Genomic DNA, 16,771 nt, shown 5'->3' on the forward strand with positions numbered 1-16,771 from the left:
GGGGGGCGGCGGCGCCCCCTCGGGCCGAGGAGCCTCCTCCTCCATGTTGATGGCGTGCTCCGCGTTCTCCATGATCTCCTGCAGCAGCTTCCGCTTCTGGTACTCGGGGCCTGCGGAGAGAGGGGTTGGTGTGAGGAGCTGCCCCGCGGGATGCTCCAGCTCCGTGCCACCAGGGAATCAGAGGATCATAGAATCAGCTGGGTTGGAAAAGACCTTTAAGACCATCAAGTCCAACCGTTACCCAGCACTGCCACGGCCACCACTCACCCATGTCACCCATGTACATGGTTTCTGAACACTTCCAAGGACGGTGACTCCAGCACTGCCCTGGGCAGCCTGTTCCAACGCCTGAGCACCCTCTCAGTGAAGAAATTGTTCCTAATCTCCAGTCTAAACCTTCCCTGGTGCAGCTGGAGGCTGTTTCCTTTTGTTCTATCACTTGTTACTTTGGAAAAGAGATCGGCCACCTCCTCTCTCCATTCTCCTTTCAGGTAGCTGAGAAAAGCCACCACCACCAATGGGTTTGGGGATGACCGTGAGATGGTCCAGGCTAGGAGATGACGTGCTCCCAAACCAGAGCATGCTTCCAGGAAGGGTCTCCTCCAGGAACAGCTGGAAGCTCTGAGCCCCACCATGTGCTGTCCAGCTGGGAAGAGCTGAAGGAGCAGGCTGGGAGCTCAAGGTGAAGGGTAAAGGGACAGTGAAAATCTGCAGCCCAGCTTTTGGGGGCCACACAGATGGGTTATCCTGGGGTTAAAGAGCATCCAGCTCCCATCCAAATTGTTGTTTTGTGTATTTTGTAAATGGCTGGGAAACTCTTGTATCAGGCTTGTTTGGTGTCTAACAGCATGGCAACTTCACAAGTGATACAGGGGATGCCCAGTCTCCTCAGGAAAGGCAGGTATCCCCAGATGATTTACCTGTCATCTCTTATGACGGGAAAACCATGTTTCTCATGCATGGAGCAGGGCTGGCAGTGTTGCAGCCCTCTCTGCACTGAGCCCTGCAACAGCAGCAGATTTACCCAACACCATCACACAAGGTGACTCAGGGCTTTGGCTTTTGTCCTGGCCTCATCTCCCACACTGATTTGTCAGCTCTTAGCAACATTGCCCTCACTTCAATTACTCACCTATCATTGAATCTTCTTGTTAACCCTAGGCCATGTCTGCATAGCAAATTGCAGCCTAGCTATGGTCTGGGAAAGTCAGCCAGAGCCTGACACCAAAGATATCCGTCATGCTGGGTGGCTGGCTGAGCAAAATCCACCACTGAACAACTGGGAATATCTTTTGGAATAACAGCCCTGCACAGTGCTCTGCACACTGAGACGAGCGCTGGGACAGGGGTCCCTGCACATCACCGTGATGCTCATAACAAGTGAGAACAAGAGGAACGTGCTCCTTACGGGCAGTGGGAGGTCACAACACAGCTTGTTTGAAAGCAGAGCACCTGCTTTTGAAAGTGGCTTTGGCCTCATGCTGCTGAATCCAAATGATTCAGCAAAGGAGTGCAGATACACAGGGCCTGCAAAGTGCTCCTCAGCAGCACAGACGCTGGAGTCGCACTGTCCCCAGCTGCCTCACGGTGCCTCCCCTCGTATCCTCCACCCCAAGGACTGATGCACGTTTAAGCTTGGTCAGGAAATTTGGATTGATGCTCCTTTTCCTCTAATAAATCAGTGGTGTGATTTGAATGCTGCTACTTCCTACCCGTGCAGGCAATGCCTCTGCACTGGGGAGAAAAGGGCACTGATTTTAGCTGCTCTGCCCTGCCTGCGTGCTCCTGTCAATCAGCAGGCAACCCATTCAGGGCCATTTATTTCTGGCTGCAAGTGGATTATTTGGAAGCCATTTCGGCAGTTGTTCGGACTCCTCAAAATAAGCTGCCTGCGGCTCCAGGCTCCTTGCTCTCTCCTGCTGCTTTCTTCTCCTCCTGAATAATTCACACCAAAACAATTCAGCTGCCTGGAGGACACCACATAGTTCGGATCCTCTTCACCTCCCCACCTTCACCTCCCAGCATGACATTTCAGCAAGGACTTTGGCTTGTATCCCTCTATAAGCTATTAGGGTTGATATCCTAAATGAAACCCAGAGCTCAGTACTCATTAGAGATATGAGGCTTGCTGAGAAGGATTGCTGTTGCCAGACATATCAGGGTCTGTCTGCCAGGATAGCAGGGTGAAATGCAGCTGCCAAACACTGCCAGGCTCTCCTGGCTGTGTGACCAGCAGTTCCGAGTCCTAGCAAAATCCAAGGGTGGACTTTTGTCTGTTCCTGAACGGTGCAGCTATACAAGAAGAGACATTTTCCCTTGTTGTGCACTCAAGGAATTTAGGGATTTAAAAAAATCATAGAATAAAAACATGCATCAGCAGCTAACAAAGCCATTGAGAGAGGCTGGGACCCACACAAAGCCCTACATAAAAGCCCTACATAAAAGTGGCAAGATGATTCAGCACCCAAGGAGCAGAGGCCAGGCTGCTTCAGGAATTTTGCAAAGACCTTTTCAATTGTCTCATTCAATTGCCATGGGTGGAAAAAATAATCTAGCTAGATGTCAAAATCTCCCATCAGGAATTCCAGTTTCCTTTGCCTCTGTGCTATAAATAAGCCAGTGTGCAAAGGGTGAATGTGGAGCCGTGAATGGCAGCTGGGGGCTTATGTCAGGATCAAGCCACGTTTAGCTATTGTTAAATGAAGTGCCACATGCTGGCTCACGCCCATGCCCAGGCACTGTGGTGTTTCCCCTCTCAAATCCAGCTCTGATGGGCCTTGCTGGGTGGAAGGGAGGAATGGGCAGTGCTCCAGCACGGCATCTCCCCAGCTAGTAGGTGCAGAGCAAGGTGGGAATACAGGGAATTTAGGCAGATCTTTCAGCTTGACCCTCCCTGGCCAAGTGCCGGTGTGAGCCATTCCCCTTTCCCACTGTGTGCCCTGTGCTAGTGTGTGGTACTGGAGACCTGGAGGCACCAAAATCTGAACAGGAGCTGTGCAGGTTTTGCTGAGAAAGAGTCAACCTTTGGGTTCTATCCCCAGTTTTGCCACTGTGATGGTCCCTCATCATCCTGCCTCAGCAGCCACAGGACATTTGTTCCAGGAAACAAAGGTGGATAATAAGAAAGACATGATAAAAACGTAGGCTCTTGGATCCTTGTTTTCTCCTCTGTTATTGCCTTCCCTCTCTGGAAAGAAAAGCTTTCTCTAGCTAGCTTCGTCCAGGGAAAGGTAATGGCATTCACAATACTGCTTCTAGTATTACACTTTCTATTTCCTAATCCTCTGTGCTTGGTCTCACAGAAGGAACCTCCCAAGTGTTTTCCCAGCCAAATAATCAGTAGCAATGTTAATAAATAAATAGGGAATCAGGGAAGTAGTAGTTTTGCATTAGCAACTTCCTTATAGGATATTACAGCCCCTAATTAGCCAAGTCTGTTCATACCCTGGTGCAATGTGGGGCCCCACAGGGTGTGGGCTTATGAGTCAATGTGCAAAGCTGTTCCAAGAAAAAGCCACGAGGGATGTATCTGCAGGAGCACTGCTAGTACTGAGCTCCCTGCCTGCCCTGCCTGGAGCTGGGAGCACTTCAGTGCATGGAGGAACATGAGAGGAAGTTGAGGGATTGTGGGCTTTTCCTCCAGGCTATGGTAGCATATTCCAGCAGGTAGCACAGTGGTGTAGGGAGGACAGCAAATAATCCAGGGCAGGGAGCTAGCTGAACTTGGGCAAAAGAGGATTTACAGGAGGGCAAGAGGATAAACAGGAGGGAAACTTGTGGAGTTATAAAGTGGGTGAAGCACTTGAACAGATGTCCCAAAGAAATTGCAAAATCCCTTTTTAAGATGCCTCTGGTCCTACCTGGCTGGTAGAAGTCTGGGGAGAGCTCCCTGGCCATCATTCTGGCTATGCCCGATTCGTTGTTAGCTGCCTGAGCTGCCTGCTCAGACCCTTCAGCCTTGGCTTTGGCATGAGCCGTCCTGTGGAGAGAAGAGGGCACAACAGTGAGCATCATCCAAGCCAAGATTGTTCCAGCATGAGCAGTGGACTCTAGCAACAAAATCAGCCCACCTGAGGCATAACAGCACTTAGTGCTTGTTCACTTGACCCAAAACCCCTACACTCAAGGAGAAAAGCCCAGGCTTTCAACAAGCGAGGGCCACAGATGCTTAGGGCTAAGGTGTGAAGGTTGCAGGTAGCCATGCAAAGGAACAAGGGCAGGTATATTTGCAAACAGTAGCACGTTCATGAGTTGCAGTGAGGCAGCAGGTGCTGCAAAAGGGGTTTGCCAATGTGAAACACCGAAAACCTAGCTCAGAGGAGTGTCTAAGGCATCACCACAGGCATCTTTGGAGCACAGGACGACAGTAATGGGATAGCTGAGCACTGCTGTGCTGTCATCAGTGCTGAGCTGCTGCACCTTCGCCACTGCCCTGCATGCCAGACACATTTTACCCCAAATATCTTTCCTGTAGCTCTCCAGCAAAGAACACACATTGCCCAAGGGGCTCCTTTACTTGCTGCAGCCTGGGGGGCTGCTCTCATAAGTTGCTAAGAAAGGCAGAGCTATTGCCTCCCTCTCAGCTTGGCTCCCCGAATCCTCTCCGCTCCTTCCCAGCACCTCTCTTGCTCCATAGGCCTATAGGGCTATTAGAATTATTTCGCTGGCCAGCTGTCATATTCCTTACATGCCTTGAGCTCAGGGCCCTGTGATCTCTGCACTAAGAGCAGGGCTAGCTTTACAGCCCAGCTGCTCGCAGTCTGGGAAGGAACTGACTTCAAACACCAAAATCGCACCTTAAAAATATGGGAGGGTGAAGCACCGTGGATTCAGCTGCTTTGTTCCACCCGGGGCTTATGGAGAGCTGCTTTCCCCACACTCTCCCTATCATGTTTGCTGAGGCTCCTCACATCTCCCTTGATGCTCCTAATGGAGAATACACTGGTTGCAGATGCAAAACTACATATTCTTGCCTGGACATTTAGATAGCAGTTAGCAGCGCTCGAACACCAATTCACTATGAATTACAACCTTTAATGTGGTCTTGGGGTGTCTGATGAGCCCTTTTCAGACTCAAGTTGGTATTTGGCCATGTGTCGTGGTTCAAGCCCAGCCGGCAACTTGGAACCACGCAGCCGCTCGCTCACTCCCCCCCTCTTGGGGTGTCTGATGAGCCCTTTTCAGACTCAAGTTGGTATTTGGCCATGTTTTAGGACAAAAAATGAGGAAAGATGCACTTATCCCTCCAGTGAAAATGCTCCAGAAGAATTTTGGACTGCCAGTCATGGAATCAGGATTAGTTCCTTCCCGTTAAACTGAGATGCAGCGTGCAAACAAGACTAGCTTTAGCCTGAATATGCAGCAGGTGCAGTGAGGTGGCCATAGAAATGCTGTTCTGATACCCTTACAAGATAGAAGATAGATAGATATATATACACACACACATACATACACACACCATTTTGACTAGCTGCAGGGAAAGAACAAAATGTAGGGCATGAATCCCAACTGATACAGGCAACAGTGTGACTCGACAGGGAGCCGAAAACACTGTTCAGGGCCCTGTGATAAAGAAGAGGGTGTGGAGCTGCTGTGGCTCAGCCTGTCTCTCCCCGGGATGACATCCCACTCTGCTGGAGCCATGATTCACCTCCCTGCCCACACTCACACGTTATCTCCCCACTTTCTCTGCAGGCTGAGCTGCCTGGGATTGCTGTCATTCCTGGGGGTTTTATCCAAAATTACTACAACTCCTGAAAATCCTAGAGACAAGACACGATGAGGCAGAAAACAGCAATTTTAAGCTGCTGTTCACAAGGAGGAGGTCTGAGGCAGCTCTGAAGAGAGAAAGCACCTCCTTTTTTGGTAGCATGTAATCAGCATGATTAATTCCACTATAATCTGGCAGGGGCCAAGGGGGATGTTTCTGTGCTTTCCATGCCTGGGGGATCATTGCAGGCTGGGCACACTCTGGGGCACACAGTCTGCCCGGCGCCAGCCCCGGGAAGAAGCTTGCAAAGTGAGGATCCAGCTCTTCGCCCCAGCAGGACGTGCTCCAACCCCTGGCTTTGTTGTGCTGCTCTTGGAGGGTGGGATTCACCATCCTAAGATAAAATTCCCCCTTTCAGTTGCTCGCTGATGCAGGCAGAGGCTATCCTGGCCTCTTCCCAGTCAGATGTAATCAGCCGGCTGGCTCCAGCTGGGGGAGCAGCAGGCAGTTCCTGGCAATAGGATGGATGCTTTCCTAAAGGTGGCTCCCAAAAAAGTAGTCTGGAAGTGAACAGGATCTGGGATCTGCTCCCTCCATGAGTAAGGACAGAGCTGGACCCACGCCGATGTGTTACCAAAGGAGTGCAGATGGCTCCTGCATGCTCAGCTCTCCCCAGCATCTGGGGTCAATGCAAGGGACCAGACTGGGTGTGCTGTAGGTGACAAAGCAGCTCCCAGTTATGCTGTTCTCCTGCTGGAGGTTGCTTTTCCTCCAGAGAAACTGCTGGATGCTACCTGGCTGCTCTGTGGGGTTTGAGTACTGCAATTCCTGCAGGTATAGAAGTGGCAAGGGCAGCAAGAACCCAACCTGGCTCTCAGAGGCTGCCGTGAGGATGCTGGGGGTGTGGGGAGCTGAGGCATCATTGTGAGCCCCCACAGCCCCAAGGCTATCAGCACTCTACAATGAACCCACTTGGGCACAGAGGGGTGTGAAGGCGAGGAGGCCACGGGGCAGCTCCCAGGCTCCACATGCAGAGCTGTGACAGCAAGCTGAGTGACATGACTTTGGGATCACCCACCACCCTGGGGATGTGAACTGCATGGCAGCATTGCCTGTCTCTCTTGTTCTGCAGGACATGTCCGACCTCTGCTCCTGTCCCCCTGCTTGCAAAGTCATCCAGAAGTGTTTGATTTGAGGGGAATAAGATCAACACAGCTGCAGCTTCAAATCTGGCACCTCCAGCACACCATGTGTGGGCCCTGCTGGTGTCCCAGGAGAGTGCTGCTCTCCCCTGGCCAGTGATGCTGATGCCCTATGGTGGATCCCTCCACCACTGAGATTATTTATTACAGCAGCAGCCAACTGATGAACATCCGGATTATGGAGGCACTGCATGGTGCTTTAGGTACATTCTCCCTGGCTGTGCCATACACCCCTGGGGCACAACGGGAAAGCACTGATGCTCACAGCCCTCCACCAAGCCACGCTGAGGGGTTAATAACATTGTGACAAAGCCCAGGCTGGAGGAAAGGGCTCAGCCATAATAAAACCAGCTAATTTGCCTTGGGTATCTCCGAATTTATTTTTTATCCACATGGCTGGCAGTCCCTGGGAGCTCAACATGGGGAAAACTTGGCCCTGGCTGCCATGCAGGAGACAAATACAGCCACACTGGGAGAGCCCTGCGCATGCAACCCACAGTATGAAACCTCTCCCAGCCTATGGCCTGGGGTCTGCCAGGCATAGTAGTTAAAAGAGAAAGGCTCAGGTCTGAGGGAGGCAGGAAGGTGATCTTTGAACCTTAGACATGGCAAGTGTAAGAGGAAAAATTTCTTCTGAGGTTAAGATCTGCTCAAAACCAACTATGAACTTTTGCAAGAACGGAAAATGCCGCCTTTTTGTTACATGCATGTAAATTTGAGACTTTTCAGACAGCACTTGAATCAGGGCCACACTCTCTTTATTAACTGCTGGTTGTGCTGCCAGCTCCCAGCGCCTCTGCAGAAAGCAGCCCATGCAAAAACCAGCAGAGGAGAAGGTCTGGAGATGGAGGAGGTCAGGGTGAAACTATAACAGAGGCCCATGGATTTTGTAGCACCCAGCAGCAGAACTCAAAAGCCCCTTTTTACAGCACTGCTAGAAAACAAGCCATGAACATTAAATATGTCCAACCAGGGGGAGTGAATATCCCTTTTCAGACCATCTCTCATGCCACTTTCCCTGCCCACAGCCAAACCTATCTGTGTCACACTCCAGGGGCACCCTGCCCTGGGAGCCAGCTGTACCCTTCACCCTCGTTCTGCTCTTTTTGCTCCATCACTCATGTGCACATACCACTCAATTTACACTCCAACATCCCTGGGGTACATGGATCTTTGCTGGCTTATTATGGACTCTGCACCTGCAAGGTGTGGTCTAAATTGTGAATTAAGCATAAATCAATCCAAATTGGCTCCTAAAGGAAAAACCTCCATATCACTGTAAAAGAAATCCAAAAAGAAAAGCCACCCTGCCCTTGAGCAGCTCTGCCCTCCAGCCTCCCTTCCCTTGCAGACAGCTCGTGAGATGCTCCAGACTTTTCACTCATGGTACCAGCACTTACACACAAGTGGTGATGCTCCCTTCATGTCCAGGCTACTTAACTGCTCCTTCCTTCCACAGACAGGGCACAAACAGGCCATTCAGCCAGGAGGAAAGCATCCCTTTCTGTGCAGAGCTGCAGGAGCAGAGCCTGGCAGAGCTCCCTGCCACCTAACAAGCTCAGCAAGCATTAGTCTTTATGATTACTTGGTGAATTTTTAAAATACTGAAATGTTATCCTCAGCTCTAAATAGCTCTGAGCCACTTGCATCTTTCACCCAGGGATACTTCCCTTTGGAACAGTTAAAGTGATATTAATCTTACAAGCAGACAGATCTGCAGCTGTCTTCAATAAGACAACAACCTACACATCCAGCCCCGCATACGGGAGATGTGCTCTCCGTTCCCCCGCAGCCTTCGAATGCCAGCCGGCAGCTGCCAGAGCCGGCTCTAAATGGAGAGGTGCAAGCCAAAACCTGCTGGCTCAAAGCGCTGCTGGCCACCTCCATGGTGACCAGCACAGCCAGGCTAGGAGCAGCTCAGGAGAACATCCACAGGCATATCTTGGGGGGAAAAGGGGGGATTTGCTGCCAGCTGGACTCCCTCCTGGTTTTCAAGTCCACTCTCCTTCATGCTCCCCTGGGTGCAGATCAAGCAGAGCCCAGAGGATTGAGTCTCCCAGAACAGCACGGCCTCAGGACTACACACAAATGCCACTGATTTACTCCAGCTTCCACCACACCGTTACCAAAGGGGCTCAGCTAATGTTCTGGGGATGCTTATTTAATTAGCTATCTCTTCAAAATCGAAACAGACACGTTATCCCACTGATCAGTGCACAAAAACATCTTTACAGCACATATGCAATCAGGACCTTCCAGCTTTTTGTCCCCCGTGTGCTCCCGCCTCTATGCTTGCACCTGCACTGAGCGAACAGGAGCTGCTCCCTGCCCATGGGTCTGAATTCCCACTTCCAAGGAAACACCAGGGCTGCAGCAGTCATTTATTTTGAGGGAGCCCAGAGTGACCCAGGAGCTTCTGCCCAGCCCCAAGCTCTGCCAACCATATGGCATCCACAAGCTGGGTGTGTTTTACCCAACTCTGCCAGCACTAGAACTGGTCAGAAAGTGTGTGTCGTCTCTCTAAGACTTGTTTTTTTTCTCAATTAACAGTTTTAGCAAATTTTGACTCGAATGTTTTTCAGATCTCACCAATCCAAAACATAGAGTAAGGAACAGCAAAGCCCAATCACTCATCAAAACTTAAGGCAGAAGCCTTTTCCTCCCAGCCTTCCAGGTGTCTCAAACAACAAAACCTCGGACTCAGAAAGGCAAACGGCTCCAGCTCGGCACCAGGATCAGCTGAAAAGAATGTACTTCCTCCAGGAAGAGGGAGGGTTTCTGTATCTCGGGATTTATATTTAAATTGGACGTTTTCCTTAAATATTTTTCTCTTTTTCAAGATAAGCCTGTTTCACATTCCACGGAAATGATAACCTCTCCACAAAGCCTGATTGAATCCCATGATTTTCAAGCCCAGCTCCCTGCCTGCTCATTTCAAGCATTTGGATGGGAGTCAAAGCCTTCCTGCTGCATGCAGCAATGGATCAATTGAACAAGATGCTACCATTTTCCACAGTCATTTTTGCAGATTAAAATCACATTTCAATTTTCTCCTTCTAGGTTTGTGAGCTGTTGAGGTAAGAATTTCCCATAAGGTTAGAATGAACAGCCCAATTAATTCCACTTTCCCTGCCTGGCCATCTAGCTGAGCCATACCCATCCCTGGGGTTGATGTCTTGCCATCCCAACTCCAATCTTGAGGGGATCCCTTCAAGCCACAGCCCCTCTTGCTTCAACCCTAAAGATCTGGGAAGCCCTGGAGAAAGCAGTTTGCTGCCCAACCAATGTGTTCGCCTTGAAGATCCATCTTACCCTAATAGGGCATAGAAGTGCCTAAGGAAATTCCTAAGGGGTGGAAAACAGATAAAGCTGTGCACACCCCCCTCTGGAGTCAGAACTCATCTCAGAACAATGAGCATGGTGGGCTAAAAATCTGTCAGTGCTGGAGCTGCAGCCAGCCTGGGCTGGGGATGAGGCTGAAAGAGGTGAAAGCATCACACCATTACTTGTTCCATGGCACTGAACCCTTCCAGCCCCACACATGGGGGGACACACTGTGGGGGTCCCACAGCCAGAGCAGGTGTGTGTGTGATCCTGGCAGTGGACACTAACCCTGGGGCTCGCTGTCCCCATGGCCACACAGGACCAGGAATGGAGAAGGGCTCACCTGAACCCCACAGCCCACTCCCTGCCTGGCTCCAGCAGCCAGGACAGTGAGGGTGAGCCCAAGGACGTTTTGAGGTAGGACAGTGGTCACACAGCAGTTTGAACGAGGCAGTACTTCTACAGAGCTGGAGACTGGTGCTCTGGGGCAGGAAAACCACAAAACTCCAGCCCAACCAAGCCCAAAGCAGCCCTGCTCAGTCCCGATCACAAGGCTGTAAAGACTGAGCCCAAGCTCTGGAACAGAAGCAGGGTGTCCCCATCTCCAAGACATGACACAAAGTCCCACAGTGGGGAGGCTCGGGTGGAAGTATTGCTCCTAACAAACCACACACAGTGACAATGCAATGCCATGGCACAAGGCAGACAAGGATGTTGTTGATTCAAGAGCTTTGAGGTAAGCCCAAGCTGAAGTGATCCTGGCCATGGTGGCATGGGCAAGGCAGGATTCACCTTGCCATCCCCACCGTCCCCACAGATTATTGGCCTGGATGCAGATCTCAGTTTGTGCTGATAAGCCTCACAGAGGAGGTTATGCCTGCTCAGGAGCTGCAAGGGAGAAAGGCCTTTATTGACCCGATTTCATGGAAAGGTGTGAGTGCTGCTGGCACTAGCACCACGCAGAAAGTGGGAGCGTCCCAGGCCTGGGCTTTGGTTGGTGTGGAAATAGATGCCAGCAACTGGGTTTCTATTGACCAAGAGAGAATGAAACAAGATTATCTTCTTTGTAAACATACCACACTCTATGAGAAGCACCTTTGCTGGGAGAGCAGGACCAAGGAGCATCCCCTCACCGCTCTGTCCCGGCACCTGGCTATAGCAGGAGCCATGTGGCTGCCCTTGTTTCTCCCTGCCCACATGTGCACTAGCTGTCTCCAAGCCCTGCCTGCGGAAGCATTGAGATGCTCAGTCCCACTCTGGGGTCTATGGGACAGCCAGAATAGCCAGCTATCAAGGACCTGTCCTCGGCTTCTGCCATTCAGCCATCTCCAGGTATGGCTGCACCTTGCTTGGCGTGAGCATCTCCCTGCACTCCATGGGGAATCTGGAGGGATTTTAATGAAGCCGGGGTGGTCCTGTCCTGCCTTCACCAGCACCCTCCTATCTTTTAAGCCCCTGAGAGGTCAGGCTGTGGCATCTTCAGTGCCTGATTGTACAGCTGCAGAAATGTCTCCCCCTGACAGCTCCTGCTTAAAGGCAAATCGCAGCCAATACCCCATCTGGAGCCAGGACAAGCTCTGCCCATCTCCTGCCTGCTGCCACCCATCCATCACATGGGTCTGCAGTCCTGAAGCAGAGATGGTGAAGTTGGGAGAGCATCCTGCCCTTCAGCCTTAGACCTAAAGGTCTGGGAAGACACTGGACTCCTGATGGGTCTAATGCCTGTGCCTCTGGCTAAAACCCTGAGGAAAGCAGAAAGCAAAGGGTAATAAAGAAAACAAATCCTAAAACTCTTTCAGAGCAAACCCTGAGTCTGATTTGGCAGGCTTAAAAGTACCAGGGCTGAACTCTGCAGCTGAGCTGTGCCGTCAGCTCCAGGATGCCCGAGGTCATCAGCCCAGCTCTGCACTGGACACACACCGTGTCTCACCAAAGCATGGGGAAGACATCACTTGGGTTACCCACCTTCCCCACCAGCACCATAAACCCCTGAGAGCACGGGAGACAAGGGCAGGAGCTCGGTGGGGCAAAGCTGTGCCAAATAAAGCACCTTATCAGTGGAAGCGCAGAGCCGAGCTCCAGCGGCGTGGGCTGCCCCGGGGCTCGGCGCTCAGCTGTCGTGCCGGGGCTGCGCTGATAAAGCCCTGCTCTGCCTGCCCTTATTTAGTCAGGAGGCTCTGCTGACTCCAGCGATTTCAGGACGTCATTTGCACCACACACCCCGCTCCCCGAGGAGATGCCTGCTGCCGCCTGGCCACGCAGGCTGGGAACGCTGAGCGCAGGGAGGCAGCGGCAGCACTGCCGGGAATGTGGCTGGGCAGGGGAGGTCTGGAAAGCGATACGGGAGCCATTGAGCGCTCTTGTTATTTCAAGGGAGAGACGTGGGTACGGACAGAAAAGCAGCTTAGGCTCCGAAAGCAGGCAGTAGTTCACTCTGTGAATGATGCCCTGTCTTGCTGCCAGGGAAGCTGCACTGATGTGATTTCTGACACCGAGCACCCACACAGCCCAGGCTCACTGTGGTGAGTAAACCCTACTTAAACAGGAATTAATGCTGAACATTTCAGAATGCAGTTTAGAAATCCTTAGATATCTACCCAAACAGCAGTATAGCAGGACCTCTACAGATATCACACTAAAACAAAAACTAAATCCAAAATGTATTAATTTTTAGTCGTGGTCTCCAGGCATAAACCACCCAGCTGCACAGGGGCTTTCAGGGCCAGTGTCTGAAGTCAAACAGCTGAAGCACAGCAGTCACTATTGCCTCTCTTATCTTGCTTTCCTATTGATCCTGGGACGTCTGGCAGACATTTCTGAGGTATTATTACCAGGATGTATGCCTGTCAAATGACCTCAGAGCATGGCCAGACCCGTGCACTGCAGGATGCACAGCCAAGTCCCTCCATTGATTTTGGTCCAAGTCACAGGGAGGCACAACCGTGTGCAGAGGCAGACTGCAGCAGATCCCACTGCAGTGGGATTTGCCGTATTTACACTCATTTTTGTCCCTCAAAAGCAGCAGTGGGAAGGAAATTCCCTGTATGAGCTGCACAGGTACTGAGCATACAGCTACCAAAAAAACAAAGATTCCCGCTGCAGCCAGTCCCGCCCTTCCTCTTGCTTTCCATTTTAATCTGTTCTGGACAGAGGAACACTGGCCATTCCCACGCTCCTTCTCCCTGCTTTCAGTGGGACCATCCTCCCCATATGACAGGCAAGCACATACTGCACAGGCAGCACCCCTGGGTGCAGAGCACCTTGTTTGGCACCAACCCATGTTCCCTGAAAACTCAAGAGCAGCCTTTACACACCTCAGGATGGCTTCTAAGTGGCCCGCTCATGGCTCAGTGGTGGCTGTGCCCTCATCACTGTCCTCCAGGCAGCTTGTCTACTTCAGCATGGGGAGATGATCCCAGGACCTCACTGCCTTTCCCACCCACTCCAAAGGATCCCCCAAACAGGGCACAGGGTGTGAAAGGGGGAGGCCACAGATGCTGCATTACAAGATGACTTTTCTCCTGAATGGCAGCAGTCTGGGTGAGGAACCATCATACTTTAACTTCCATTAGCTCCATCCCACCAGCTGATCCCCAGGGCTGCTGATAGACATGCCCAGTGTTTTTGCCCGACATCTGAGCAGCACCAAGGGGCTCTGCCTGGGGTGAGGGGGCATCTGGCTGACCTGGATGGGCAGTTCAGGACAGGGTGACCCCATGCCCAATGATTTTCACTAAAATAATGAAAAAAAGAATGAAAAAAACCATCACTGTTCCCTCAAACAGCCAGCTCTGTGCTCAGCCTCTTGCACAATGGGGAAAGCAGATGGATTGCCAACACAGGAGAATTTGGGAGGGAGCAGAGGAGGCCAGGGTAGTGCTGTCTGGATAGACAGGCTGCAGGGCAATAGCTGGCACTGCCACAGTGCTGGCTGGGAAGCCCAAACAGAGAGGCAGCAGGTCAGGAGCTGCCAAGCAGCCTGGTGCCTCAGACACCCTTGGAGCAGAGCATGGGGTGAGGAAGGTTTGCTGACCATGGTGACCATCATCCCTGGTCAGGGGTATGATCAGCACTGCTGGTGGCCGCCTGCCTGCACATCTCCAGAGCTTGGGCACGTGCCTGGCATTACTGCAGTGCAACCTCCAGCACTTGGGCTTGTTTTCCTCAGGATTTCTATCCTTAAAGAGCCTTTTATGGTGTAGAAGAGTGAAATCTGGCCTTCTCCTGACATTTCACCCCCAGACAGCGGAAGGCTGTGTGTTACAGTACTTTAACTCTGCAAGGGGCTCCCCTGAGTGCCAAGAGCAAATGAAACTCAAACATCCATCTACAACACCACAGGTACGTGGAGCGAGTTGGGTGTCTGCACAGCCTGGCTGCTGTGTCCTGCTAATTAGTTCCTAGCAATAATCTTACATAGAGATATGTCACATCTTCCCCCGCAAAAGGGATTCATGTATTCTCAGAGACATTTCTTTGGGTAAGGTACACACTGCCATCCAAGGTGGAATGTAAATGCTCCATCTGGAAAACTCCACCTCGCAGTTACGAGCTCAGGCAATGCTAATCATAGCACAGCCCTTCTATAAACCATAATAATCGATTTTCACAACCTGCCTGCAATTACTCTCCACCCTGGGTGTGGAAACTGAGGCAAGGTTCAAGGCCAAAGAGAAGGTCAGTGGCAGAGCTGGGGTTTAACCCAAGGACCCTCTAGAGGCAAAATTACCTCTATTTTCTCTTGACCCCAAAGCTGAGCTGAAAGGAGGAAGAAGGAGAGCACAAGTTTTCAAAGGGAGCAGGTAGAGAGAGTGGTTCTGCCCAGTGCAACATTCACCAGGAATACACGCTGATGGAAATGGTGAGTTATAATTCACAGGATGGAGAAGCCTGAATTCTGCTCCTGCAGCAGCTGAGCTGGACTAGGGACATGGCACTGAAAGCAGTGTTCTCTTCCCTGCCACAACAGCCACACTGTCGCAGGGTCTGCTAGGAGAGGACTCCCGGGAGGAAACCGGCTTTAACGTCTTACTTCCTCCTGCTCCGAGGTTTCCTTAATAGGAAATTATTCCCCTCCGCGCTGGGCAGGGATGCAGTCCCCCGCCAGGATAGTGGGCGCATTCCAGCCCCTGATGGAAAACACTGCAGAGCTGCTTTTGATCCAAAGTGTAAATAGTGTATAATAAAAAGAGGCTTGTGTAAACCAGCCGAGCTCTCAGGCATCAGCTTTTGCAGCTCCAGCCTCCTTATTTACAGGCACCCAGTGGTGCGGCCGCACGCTTTTCCCGGCTCAGCAAAGCTGGTGTCGGGCTGAGCTGGCTCTGCCAGGAGGATCCAGCGGGCCCCACGCCACCCCAGGCTGTTATTTTTATCCTAGCTGCCCCGCATGGCGTTGCACTTGCAATCCTGATGGTTTCCTCCACCCGTCACTGGAGCAACTGCGTCTTGCTAAAAAACAATCACAGTCCCTGCAAAACTTTGGAGGAGAAACGGCCGCTGGGAGAGTAAATCCAGGGTTTCCTGAAGGGGAGGGATGGGATTTGGGAACAGGCTCCCACCCCACTGATCTTATTTGCTTGATAATGAAGTAACTGATAATTAAACAGCACTCAGAAGGAGCAAGGCAGGACAGACATGGGGTTGCAGCTACTGCCCAGCTGAGCAAAGTGTAGGGTGAGGTTTTGATGGAGGGACAAGATGAAGCCTCAGGGTCTGTCACAGCCACGTTTCCCTGAGGAATAGGAGAGAAACTGAGGCTCCAGCCCTGCCTGACAATCTCTGGTCTCTGCCAGGCTGGCTCCAAGACTGGCGGGAACACTGTGGGAGGAGGACTGTGCTGCTGGCACAGCTCAGAGTCATGGATGCAGAGCAGGAGAAGGAGTTTTTTCCCTGTCCTTCTGGGGCAGACCATGGAGCCGCTCTTATCTTCTCCCCCCTCCATCCCAGGAGGAACGATGGAGCAATTAGCACTTTTCTTTCCTACTAACAGCTAGTTCTGTGTCTGTGAGTGGAGTCTACCTGTCTGGTCCCAACATTCCAGGTAGTGTAGGGGCAGTGTGGTGCCTGGCAGTGCCTACACGTCCGACAGTGCAACAGGACACTGACATGTGCTCGCAGCAGTCCCTTGCATGCTCCTCCCTCACACATCCCTGCAGCATGCTTCCAAGGCATGCATCCGCAGCACGCTTCCCACCCCTGAGGTCTGGCCAGGACAAACTGGGGGAACATAAGGAGACAAACCCAGCTGAGCCCTCCCTGATTCCTCCTTCCCTAAAGCACTGCCTCCCACTCTGCAGCACCCCAGCACAGCAGTGTTCATCCCAGAAAGTCCATTACACCAAGCCACTAATATTAAGCAACAACCCTAATGCATCCCATAAACTCATGAGCCTTTTGGATTTCCTACAGTCAAATCCCACTATTTCTCATCCTGCCCCATCAATGACACAGTGGCTCCAGCAGCCTGGCACAGCACCAGGGTGCTCCCATCCCACCAGCTCACGCCCCCATCCCGCCGAACGCAGCGGCCAAGCCC

General features: G+C 51.8%; 1 protein-coding gene across 1 annotated transcript in view; it reads right to left on the reverse strand.

Moving 5' to 3' along the window:
* Positions 1-15: 15 nt before the first annotated feature.
* Positions 16-16,771, reverse strand: part of LOC104411159 (junctophilin-2-like) — a gene marked incomplete at both ends in the record, with an annotated part of 25,345 nt that continues 8,589 nt past the window's right edge. Inside the window, 2 exon segments of the mRNA XM_010021515.1 lie at positions 16-110; positions 3,861-3,979. Coding sequence (XP_010019817.1) covers positions 16-110; positions 3,861-3,979 — 214 coding nt within the window.

This window comes from Nestor notabilis, unplaced genomic scaffold (genome assembly GCF_000696875.1).
Source record: "Nestor notabilis isolate BGI_N333 unplaced genomic scaffold, ASM69687v1 scaffold22619, whole genome shotgun sequence".
In the NCBI taxonomy this organism is placed as follows: Eukaryota; Metazoa; Chordata; class Aves; order Psittaciformes; family Psittacidae; genus Nestor; species Nestor notabilis.